The 12911-nt window shown below is 42.3% G+C and overlaps 1 protein-coding gene across 1 annotated transcript in view; it reads right to left on the bottom strand.

Moving 5' to 3' along the window:
* The window catches only part of SNX29 (sorting nexin 29), a 581792-nt gene that overhangs the window by 93658 nt on the left and 475223 nt on the right, over window positions 1-12911 (bottom strand). The window contains exon 20 of the mRNA XM_040441656.1: window positions 6192-6331. Coding sequence (XP_040297590.1) covers window positions 6192-6331 — 140 coding nt within the window. The remainder of the gene's footprint in view (window positions 1-6191; window positions 6332-12911) is intronic.

Genomic DNA, 12911 nt, shown 5'->3' with positions numbered 1-12911 from the left:
TAAAAACTGTATATCATGGGGTCTTAAAATGAATGAAGTTTGTAGACTGAAACCTAATGTAATCATTTTTACTCAAGAAGATCTTTGTAGGTAAAAATCTATTGTTTCCGTGTAAAAGTTGTCCATAGGGATTCTTAAGTACATGGAGATATTGTAGGGAGGTTCAAATCTTCTTCTAAACTGATCCATTTTGGCTGGTAGACAGCTGGGGGACAGGGCTGACCAAGGGGTGGGGTTTAATATTATTTGTCTTCTACAGGAGACAGAGCAGTGGGGAGGCTCCCTCCGCAGCCAGTTGTCTTACAGTCAGACACACCATTGTAAAAAGGAGTAGGGAGGAAATGGCTGATCTCTTTGAACACATACAAAAAAAAAACTGTTACGTATTTCTAATTTCAGATTTCAATATGAGCTTATAAAAGAGTGACGGAAAGGAGGACAACTCATTTACTTGTGCATTTTCTTTTTATAGAGTTCCTTTAACATACAGAGGTTTATAAAAAGCATAAAATATAAAACACTTTCCGCCAGACAATGCAAACAGTATCCAGTATTTAGGACTGGAATCCTATTGTACATACAGTATACAGACCACTGTGACCCACATAGCAAATCTGATGAATAACTTGCCGTTGATGGGAAAAGACTGCTCATATTTCACATCAAAGCAGAAAGTAATTAGGATTGTGTCTTATCAACTCTGTTCAATAACCACTCTGGAAATGAGAAAGGTGGCATTTCTAGACTCTACTTGATGTTCTGATCGCTTGTCAAACATATTGACAGTCCTGTCAATGTATGTCTGTCAAGAGACATCTGACCCACTCAACCTTCATTTTGTCACAGGCAAACCTTTGCTTAAGTGATGGTAATCAATTAACTTACCTCATTAGCTACAGAATGTAATCATTGTTATATACAGTCATGTGAAAAAATTAGGACACCCTTTGAAAGCATGTGGTTTTTTTGTAACATTTTTAATAAATGGTTATTTCATCTCCGTTTCAACAATACAGAGAGATTAAAGTAATCCGACTAAACAAAGAAAACTGAAGAAAAGTCTTTTCAAGATCTTCTGTAAATGTCATTCTACAAAAATGCCTATTCTAACTGAGGAAAAAGATAGGACACCCTTGCCCCTAATAGCGAGTGTTACCTCCTTTGGCTGAAATAACTGCAGTGAGACGGTTCTTGTAGCCATCTACCAGTCTTCGACATCGGTCTGAGGAAATTTTACCCCACTCCTCAATGCAGAACTTTTTCAGCTGTGAGATGTTTGAGGGGTTTCTTGCACGTACAGCCCTTTTCAAGTCACCCCACAGCATCTCAATGGGATTCAAATCTGGACTTTGACTTGGCCATTCCAGGACTCTCCATTTCTTCTTTTTCAGCCAATCTTTGGTTGATTTACTAGTATGTTTTGGGTCATTGTCATGTTGCATGGTCCAGTTCCGCTTCAGCTTTAATTTTCTAACTGATGGTCTCACATGTTCTTCAAGCACCTTCTGATACACAGTAGAATTCATCGTGGATTCTATGATGGTGAGCTGACCAGGTCCTGCTGCAGCAAAGCAGCCCCAAACCATGACACTTCCACCTCCATGCTTCACAGTTGGTATGAGGTTCTTTTCTTGGAATGCTGTGTTTGGTTTACGCCAAACATGTCCTCTGCTGTTGTGTCCAAATAATTCAATTTTGGACTCATCTGTCCAAAGAACATTATTCCAGAAGTCCTGGTCTTTGTCAACTTTATCTCTGGCAAATGTCAGTCTGGCCTCGATGTTTCTCTTGGAAAGCAAAGGTTTCCTCCTTGCACACCTCCCATGCAAGTTAAACTTGTACAGTCTCTTTCTGATTGTAGAGGCATGTACTTCTACATCAACAGTAGCCAGAGCCTGCTGTAGTTCTCGAGATGACACTTTAGGGTTTTTGGAGACCTCTTTTAGCATCTTGCGGTCTGCTCTTGGGGTGAACTTGCTGGGGCGACCAGTCCTGGGCATGTTGGCAGTTGTTTTGAAAGCCCTCCACTTGTAGACTATCTTCCGGACAGTGGAATGGCTGATTTCAAAATCTTTTGAGATCTTTTTAAATCCCTTCCCAGACTCATAGGCTGCTACAATCTTTTTTCTGAAGTCCTCTGACAGCTCTTTTGCTCTCACCATGGTGCTCACTCTCACTTCAACAGTCAGGAGCACACCAAACTAAATGTCTGAGGTTTAAATAGGGCAAGCCTCATTCAACATGCAGAGTAACGATCTACTAATTATGTGCACCTGGTGTGATATACCTGTGTGAGATCTGAGCCAATTTAAGAGGGAATACATGTGAGGGTGTCCTATCTTTTTCCTCAGTTAGAATAGGCATTTTTGTAGAATGACATTTACAGAAGATCTTGAAAAGACTTTTCTTCAGTTTTCTTTGTTTAGTTGGATTACTTTAATCTCTCTGTATTGTTGAAACGGAGATGAAATAACCTTTTATTAAAAATGTTACAAAAAACCACATGCTTTCAAAGGGTGTCCCAATTTTTTCACATGACTGTAGCTACTTTATAAAATATATACTGTGTGATCAGGTTTAATCTGCCATGATATGGCTATCATACCCAAAGCTGTAGAAACATCAGATCTGATCTACAGTATAGATTAAATAAATGTAATTTAAATGATAATTTTTAGAAAATTAGCAGTGCAACGTGAAGCCATTTTGCATACAGCAACATAACTGCAGTTTACCAGGATGTGGAATATGACAGCTGCATTGTAATAAGCTTCTCCATGTACATAGATTTTTACTAGCAGTTGCACTTTTTCACACAGACATGAGAATGCCTTATAATTAGCCCCAATTAATTAGAGCCAGGGGAACACAGGAAACCTTTTCCTAGTTTTTTTTTTTGATGGGGTGGGGTGGGGTGGGGTGGGGGGAATTACCAAGGATGCAAATAAACAGCACAACACATGGAGCCCAACAGAAAGAAAAGTTATACCCTATTTCTATCCACTATTTAGCTTTGAGCTGAAGAAACATGCAATACAAGGCAGACTAAAGCTAATGTACTGCGGGGTAACCACCGAAAACCGCGTGGCTGTGGGCATACACAGATATCACTGGGCCACATAGCAAAATACAGAATGGACCCTCAAGGTAGGTTCAAAGAGAGTTTTTTGGAGGAGGTTTTAAGGCAGATTTTACAGCCAAAAAGTGGATCCAGCAGAAAGGAGTCCTTCATTTATATTTCCGATTCCTTCTTATCCACTTCTGGCTCTGAAAAATCTGCCTCAAAACCTCCTCCAGAAACCCTCACTCTACTGAGCATTCTCACAAATGCACTACATCCTTACTGAAAAGTTAAAGGGGTTGGTAATTTTCTGGTTACCGTCAACCAATGTGTTTGTAAGATGATTATATGGCCCTTACTAATACTGCCTTCTGCATCATTTTCATAAGGTATGTCCCTTTGTTTGCCAAGTCTTTTGTGCTTTCCACACAGAAGTCTTGTCCATAAAATGGCTGGTGATGGAGGGTCATGTGACCAGGCAAATCATCTCCATGTGATGTCTCCTCCATTCAAATACACTGCATATGCCACCTATGATTGCACAGTTTAGTGTACTGCAGGTGTAGTGTGTTTGAATGGAGGTGGCCGAGTGATGTTTGGTCACAGGTTGTCCCTGTGGACAGCATAAAAGACTTGGCAAACAAGGGGGCATACCTTAAAAAACAAAGAAAATGGCACAGAAACAAAGGATATATTAGTAAGTGTCATATAGTCATCTTAAACAGATTGGTCAGTAGTAGCCAGAAAGTGGACACCACCCTTAATGTCCACTATTCTACACTTAGCCCCAACAATTTTGGATGAATTTCATGGTATATTTGTACAGGGGGCTCTTTCTGACTTGATAAATTCTAGAATTTTGGCTGCAAGCTGTCACCACTGGATGTAGCTGATTTCGTATGGATGTATACAGTTAGCCTTGCACTTGAAAGCGTGTCAATCTGTATGCATTCAGCTTCCCCTAGTGGCAGGGCTGGGACAAGGCCATTTGGTGCCCAGGGCGAAGATGGCAAACTGCGCCCCCCCCCCCCCCGTTTTTAAGAAAGAATCAATGTTGTTTCAAAACAAGAATATACTTAAAGCAATAGAACAAAGGACTGTGGGACTTTGAAAGTCACAGACACTATAAAGTTCCCCCCCATCATCATGTGCCAGTATAAAGTCCCCCCCATCATCATGTGCCAGTTTTGTAATAAGCCCCCCCAATGTGCCAGTAACACTATTGTAAAAAAAAACAAAAAAAAAACACTTATACTTACCTAAGTGTCAGCGATGCGATGCAGCCTCTTCCTGTGTCCCACGCTGTAATGTAAGGCTCAGGCGGCACGATGACGTCATTGCGCCGGCCTCTGATAGGCTGCCGGCCTAGTGCCTGCAGCCAGGGGCGTACATAAAAATCACTGGGCCCCATAGCAGGAATCTAAATTGGGCCCCCATTCCCCTTTTATAGCCCCTCCCTTTGTTCCATGAACTATTCTTGCTGCTGCGTTTTATAATTTATGCCATCAGGGCCGGAATGGGATTACAAAACAGCCCTGGCACACAAAAGAGGTATAATAGATGCAGATGTATATTATATACAGCAGTGTACAGTTATGTGAGGTACGCGGTATAATAGATGCAGTGTGTACAGGTATATAGTATATTCCCTAGTGTTCTGATATGTGAGGTACAGGGTATAATAGATGCAGTGTGTACAGGTATATAGTATATACAGCAGTGTACTGATATGTGAGGTACGGGGTATAATATATGCAGTGTATACAGTATATACAGTAGTGTAATATGTGAGGTACGAGGTATAATAGATGCAGTGTGTACAGGTATATAGTAAATACAGCAGTGTATTGACACCTCGTACCTCACATATCAGTACACTGCTGTATATACTATATATCTGTACACACTGCATATATTATACCTCGTACCTCACATATATAGTATATACAGAAGTGTACTGATATCTGTACACACAGCATCTATTATACCTCATACCTCACATATCAGTGCACTGCGGTATATACTATATATCTGTACATATTGCATGTATAATACTGTGTAATATATGCAGTGTGTGTGCATGTATGTGTGTGTATATATATATATATATATATATATACAGAGCAGTGTATTGATGTGACACATAGAAGGTATAATACTGTAGATGCAGTGTTTATAGAAATATGTGGTCAGTTATGCATTATAGTCACTGTGAGGTACATGAGGTAGTGGTAACTGTCTGAAGTAGTATACATGAGTGAGCAATGAGTAAAAACAGGGCATGGAGGGGGGGGGGTAAATGATGAAAAGTGGAGGACCTCCTCTTACCTCTCCATTCCAGTCTGTATGGATCAATACAGAGCTGCTTGTGAACTTTTAATACTTGCTGTTAGGGGTTGAAGGACCTGTGATGATGTCATCACAGGTCCTGGCAGATGCACTGTTCTAACCTGGGAACTACACTTTACACTGTGCAGTTCCCTTACAGGACCTGTGATGACATCATCAAAGGTCCTTTAGCTTTAGAAAGGTAAACAGGAGTAATTAGGGGGCGGGGCCTCTCCTCCACTTCGGTGCCTGCCTGCAGCCTATCAGAGGAAAGGGAAGGGACACGCCTCTCCCTCCCCTGCACCTCCGCTGGCACAGACAGTTTACAATGGAGATGAGCGCAATGGAAGCGCTCATCTCCCTGTGCCCGGCGGCGGCTGCTCACTTGGGGGGGGGGGTCATTTTAGTTGGGGGGGCACATGGGGGGGCACAGCATGATGTAGGGGGGGCCGTGGCTGGCACTTCACCTGCGCCCCCCTCCTGTCCGCAAATGGTAGCGCCCAGGGCACCCGCTCCTTCGGCCCCTGCCTTGTACCGGCCCTGCCTAGTGGTATCTGTGCACTTTTCAGGTATATCAACGAACACAGGCTAAAACATATGCCAAAGAGACACTCCTAAACACATCTAACAGAAAGACTGAATCTTCTGTTTTTGAATCTACTCCTGGCTTTAGCTTAAAAAAAAAAATCCATAAAAAAACCTGAACATGGGGACCAAGCTTTGGTTCACCTTACAAATTGCATTGACTTTGCATATGACAAGCACAAGTTAAGGGTAATTAAAAAAAACTGATGCAACTCACGTAAAAAAGGGCATCAGTTGTATTAAGCTTTCTTTATTAGGTTTGGCAGCAAACTCTGGCACTGTCTGTATGACTTTGTTCATGACATTTCTTAAGTAAATCTGGAGCTGCTTCCGTCGTTCTTCTACGAACTTTGCATCCTGGAGAAATAAAAAAAAAAAGCCGAAATAGTAATTTAAAATAGTTTAAAAATCAAAGCTGTGTCAAGTGCAGCCAAGAAAGCATACATTTAATGACCTCTGGTTAAATTCAATATACATGGGTGGAATGGTCAGAGATAGGTCTCAAGGTCTGAGTAAATGTTGTTCTTTAATGAACATCTTATATTTAAAGGGAACCTGTCTAGCCATGAGCAGCAAGAGATTTTGACAGGCTTCCACAGAACAAATAACTATGTTTTACTATATATCTGCATTTTTATTGATATGTAAATTAGCAAGTTTGAGCACCAGAAGGCGGGCTGAACCCTTGGAGCACTGTTTTGTAACACTCTGCACACTCCCCCTTGATTGACAGGGATCGACATAAGCATCCAGAGGGCAGAGCTGTGTCCTAGAGCTGTCTCCTAGAATGTACATATCATATCCACTACGTACTGCAGCTTTACCACATTGAGAAGAGTGGTTTCTATGATTAGAAAGCTAATATACATATTACTGCTTCATTCACAGGGACAATATATGCTGGTAACGATACCACTAATATGTGTTAGCACTCTGAGCATAGAAAAATCATATTTCTCTATGTAGTAATGCAATAGCTTAGTGATCTGTAGTCAGCCCTGCATGTACAGATCCCAGGTTTTTCTTCAGATATTTTTTTCTCCCTCATTTAACCCATAATAAAGTTTATATCCTTATCATATTGAGAATATTTTTTAAAGCTAATGCATATTACTGGTTTCTTTATAATCATATACTTTCCAAATGCAACATCTTTCAAGTGCAACTCTTTAAGTGCACATACTGAATTATACCAGAATGTAATAATATGTATATGGAATCCACTTTGTCATTACTGCCTACTGATCATCACCCAATTCTCTCCTCTCCAGGTATGTCTGCATTGAACCTAACTGCTGCACCCAGCTTTTCCAGAGTCTGATATTGTCCACACCCCTCATCGTTCCTTCTCAATCCCTGGTATGTCTGTATTGAACCTAACTGCTGCACCCAGCTTTTCCAAAGTCTGATATCTACACCCCTCATCCTTTCTTTTCATTCCCTGGAATGTCTGCATTGAACTTTAATGTTTCTTTCCCTGCTGGATTTATTGAGTATTTATTTACATTGACTATTTCACCCCTGTATCTGGTCCTCCCTTGATTAGGACAAATGTAGCCCCCTCCCCTCGTGGTCACACCTGATTGCACACTGAGTGGTATAAATCCAGACCTTGGTCTTTCCAAATGCGACATCTTTCAAGTGCAACTCTTTAAGTGCACATACTGAATTATACCAGAATTGAACCAAAAGGGGACCAAAGGTAATTACAGACATAGTTAATGCAAACAATGTTTCAATCTTTCATCTTACTCTTCCCACTTTTCCAAAACCTCCTGAAATACCCCCACATCCATTCATCTAGCAAGGAACTATTCATCTCTCCCTCCATCTTACCTTTTCATCTGACCGATTGCACAAACCTGTTTTGCAATGTAAAACACTTCCTTCCCAAACACACACAGATACCTCATGCCCTCTCTTATTCTCACCTACTGACACTTTCTCTGCTTCTCCTTATTGCTGGTGATATCTCTCCAAATCCAGGGCCCCCTCAGCAAATCCCCACTATCACCACTACAAATCTCCTTCTACAAATTTCTGCAACCCCTTAAACCTAATAACCATTCCTCTGACCCCTGATCCTTTGGTTCCTCTTGCAGGAGCATTATGGAATGCATTCTCTGTCTGTAACAAACTGTCCTACATTCATGATCTTTTCATCTCTCAAAAACTTTACTTTCTGTGTCTCACAAAAACATGGCTGACACCCTCCGACACCTCCTCCCCTGCTGCACTCTCATATAGTGGATTTCATTTCACTTACACCCCCCGCCCCGGCTGCAAACATGGTGGAGGAGTTGGTCTTCTTCTATCAGACACCTGCTCCTACAGCCCAACTCCACTGCCACCCTCCATTACGCTCACTTTATTTGAAGTACACTCTGTTCGCATCCACTCTCTCTTCAACCTCCAAGTAGCTGTCATTTACCGCCCCCAGGCCCAGCCCCCATCTTTCTTGACCACTTTAACACCTGGCACCTACACTTTCTTTCTGCTGACATCTCCACTATCATCATGGGTGACTTCAACATCCCTATTGACAACTGCAACTCAGCCGCCTCTAAACTCCTATCACTCTCTTACTCCTTCGGCCTCTCACAGTGGTCTTCCGCTCCCACCCACAGAGATGTCACACTCTGGATCTTATCTTTACCCGCCTCTGCTCCCTATCTAACCTTTCTAATTCGCCTCTTCCCCTATCCGACCACAACCTACTCACCTTCTCTTCATTGGTCTCTTCTGCTGCTCCCCCCGGTCCACACACCAGCACACCCCCGCAGGAACCTTAAGCATCTCGACTTTCACTTGCTTTCTGACTCTCTTCTGCCACTCTCCACTATTTGTTCCCTCCAAGACCCAGATGCCGCCACCGCCCTGTATAACACCACAATAAGTACAACTCTGGACTCAGTTGCCCCCCTCACACACAACAAAACCCCAAAAATCAACAGACAACCCTGTCACAAAAAACCTGACCAAAAAACTCAGACAAGCTTCCAGGGCTGCTGAGCGGCGATGGAAGAAATCCCATTCTAAAGATCAATTCACCACATAAAAGCAATCCCTCCTCATATTGAAATCCTCACTCGCTGAAGCAAAACAGGCCTACTTCTCATCTCTCATATCTTCCTTGGCCCACAGCCCTAAACAGCTTTTTAACACTTTTAACTCCCTTCTTCGTCCCCCAGCGCCCCCACCCTCTCCTCTCATCTCAGCTGAGGACTTTGCCGCATACTTCAAACAAAACATAGTCAACACTAGAGAAAGCTTCAATACACCGTCCCCACAGACCCTCTACACAACTGCTCAGTCCTCTTCTCCCAAAACTTGCTTCTCCACCATAACAGAAGAAAAACTGTCCACTTTACTTTCCAGATCACATCTCACCACCTGTGCACTTGACCTAATCCCATCCCACCTCATCCCTAACCTCACCACAGTGTTTATCCCAGCCCTAACTCATCTCTTCAACCTATCACTAACCTCTGGTGTCTTCCCCTCTGGTTTTAAACATGCTACCATTACATCCATCCTTAAAAAGCCTTCACTTGATCCATCTTCTTTGTCCAGTTATCGCTCCAAATCACTTCTTCCGTATTCCTCAAAGCTACTTGAACAACATGTCCATTCTGAACTGTCCTCTCACCTCTCCTCCTGCTCCCTCTTTGACCGGCTACAATCTGGCTTCTGACCCCACCACTCGACTGAGACTGCCCTTACCAAAGTCACCAATGACCTACTAACAGCCAAAACCAAAAAACATTATTCTGTCCTCCTTCTCCTTGACCTGTCTTCTTGACCTGTCGACAATTACCTACTGTTGAAAACTCTCTGATCTCTTGGCATCACTGACCTGGCCCTCTCCTGGATCATATCATACCTCACAGACTGGACGTTTAGCGTCCCCCACTCTCACACCACCTCCTCGTCTCATTCCCTCTCTGTTGGTGTCCCGCAAGGCTCTGTACTAGGACCCCTGCTCTTCTCTATCTACACTTTCGGCCCGGGCCATAGAGTCCCATGGCTTTCAGTATCACTTTTATGCTGACGACGCACAAATCTACCTCTCTGGTCCAGACATCACCACCTTATTATCCCACAATTCCTATCTTCCATATCATCCTTCTCCTCTCGCTTTCTAAAACTTAACATGTATAAAACAGAATTCATCATCTTTCCCCCATCTTGCTTAACCCCCCCAACAGACCTATCTATCACGATCAATGGCTGCACACACTCCCTGGTCAAGTAAGTCCGCTGCCTTGGAGTGACCATGGATTCTGCCCTCTCCTTCCGACCGCACATCCAAGCCCTTTCCACCACCTGCTGTCTCCAACTCAAAAACATCTCCCACATCCACGCTTTCCTCAACTTTGAATCTGCGAAAATGCTTGTACATGCCTTCATCATCTCCCACCTAGACTACGGCAACATTCTCTTCTGTGGCCTTCCATCTAGAACTCTCGCACCCCTCCAATCTATCCTCAACTCTGCTGCCCGACTAATTCACCTCTCACCCTATTACTCCTCTGCCTCTCCCCTCTGCCAATCCCTTCACTGGCTCCCCATTGCCCAGCGAATTCAGTTCAAAATACTAACACATACATACAAGGCCATCCACGACCTGTTCCCTCCCTACATCTCTGAGCTACTTTCCCGATACATCCCCACGCGCAATCTCCGATCCTCACAAGACCTCCTTCTCTCCTGTCCTCTTATCACCTCTTCCCACATTCGCCTCCAAGACTTCTCCTGTGCATCCCCCACACTCTGGAACTCGCTACCTCAACATATCAGACTCTCACCTACAGTGGAATGCTTCAAAAGAAACCTAAAAACCCACCTCTTCAGACAAGCCTACAACCAGTGACCCTGCTGCCTCTATACCGCCATCACCAGCTTCACCCTCACCTACTGTGTCCTTCTCCCATACCATGTAGATTGTAAGCCCTCACGGGCAGGGCCCTCTCTCCTTCTGTACCAGTTTGTAACTCGTCTTGTTCATGTTTAGTGCAATTTGTCTATATTATGTATGTATACCCCTTTTCATATGTACAGCGCTATGGAATGAATGGGGCTTTAATAATAAATAATATTAATAATAATAATAATAATAATAATACTGTGCCTGTGAATAAACAAGTAATTTTAGATTTCTAATCTTAAAAACATATTATTCTCAATATAGTAAGGCCTGTTATTATTATATGATTATATATTATTTATTATAGTATATCCTTTTACTATGGGTTAAATGAGAGAAAAAAATAACAAAAAACAATATGTCTTATATAGGACTTGAATTCAGGATCTCAAAATGCAAAGGTGACCACTTAGCACTGAGCTATAGCATTACCACATAGGGAACCATGTTTTTTCTATTCTTCGAAAATAATACATATTACTGATGTCTTTATTACTGGTGTCTTTATAATCATATATCATGCCTGTGAAAAAAAGCAATATAGCTCTCTGAGCATATCTTAGTGTGGAGAAGCTATAGTACATAGTGTATATGATATGTACATGCTAGGACACAGCTTTGCCCTCAGCATGCTGATGTCTAGCCCTGTCAATCAAGGGGAGGGAGTAATGTGCAGAGCACAGGGGTGTTATAAATCAGTGCTCAAAGGATTCAGCCTACCCTTCTGGTCCTTGAACTTGCTTATTTGCAGATGAACAGAAATGCAGATATCTCTGCAGCTGTTTAGCATACAGACAAAAGAAAGGTTGATCATGCAGACAGAACCTCTTTAAAGGATGTTGATGCTAACTGGAAAACCTCTTTGTGAATGAAAATTGGGGTTGCGGAGTTGGTTCAGCAGAAAGCCCATGGATTTCGTCAGGCCCCTTTAAGAAGGGACAGTCACACGCTACTGAAACCATTTTTTCCACACATGAATATACCTTAAAGGGGTTGTGCCAAGTTTAAAAGTTATCCCCTATCCACAGGATAGGAGATAACCAAATGATTTCTGGTGGTCCGAACTGATTCTGAGTATGGGGGTCCCAGGTTGTGCATGCACATTGTCTCCCCATTTATTCTCTATGAGAGCGTTGGAGATAGACAAATACAGCACTAGGGACTGTCACAGACGCAAACTTTACAAGAAAGACTGTGCGATGTTGTCAATGAGTCTATGAGATTTATAAACCAACACTGTGTGTGGAAAGATCAATACCAGGAAGATTCTAATAATGCGGCATTGTTAAATTTACTACTTGCCAATGCCTGTTAGGAACAATATTGAAAAAGCCATAAAAACAAAACAACAATACAATAAACAGATCATTGAGTCACTGGACAGAGGAAAATACAGTGTTCAGTACAATGGTGTAATGTGTGAATTATGTGGGTGTCTGAAGGAAAAAGAAAAAAAAAACTCACGCTTGTAGGGGATTTGGCTGACTTATTATGTGCAGTAATTATGTTGTCATCAATTAATTAGTGACATGAGATCAATCCAATGACAGCTGGTAGGACAAACAGTTGCTCTGCAGTCCAGCCTAAACACTGTACTAAGCAATAAATTGGTAGATTTGTCCACCCACAATAACTGATCTCAACTAGCTTTAAGCTATGATGAAAATTCACACGCTTTATACACACAGATTGTGAGCCCCATTGGGGGCAGTTGGATGCTGATATCTGTAAAGCGCTGCGGAATATAGTAGCGCTATATAAGTGCATAAAATAAATAAATACACAGTTAAGTCACATTATTCTGACCACTTCCTACTTTCGATATAGTCAGCATGTAGCTCATAAAGAAAGTCACGTGTTGAGCTGGCTTAGTGAGTATATAATGTGTGCGTTAGGCTGCCTGCATACATATCCCTTGTTGCTGTCATGGGTAAAAAGGGTGATTTATCAGAGCTACATTAGATTTTGAGCCAAGGGTGGCAGTATTTCTGAAACTGTGTTTGTGAACTG

The sequence above is a fragment of the Bufo bufo genome, chromosome 7 (assembly GCF_905171765.1).
Source record: "Bufo bufo chromosome 7, aBufBuf1.1, whole genome shotgun sequence".
NCBI classification, from domain to species: Eukaryota; Metazoa; Chordata; class Amphibia; order Anura; family Bufonidae; genus Bufo; species Bufo bufo.
This window is presented reverse-complemented; position numbering and strand designations above follow the sequence as displayed.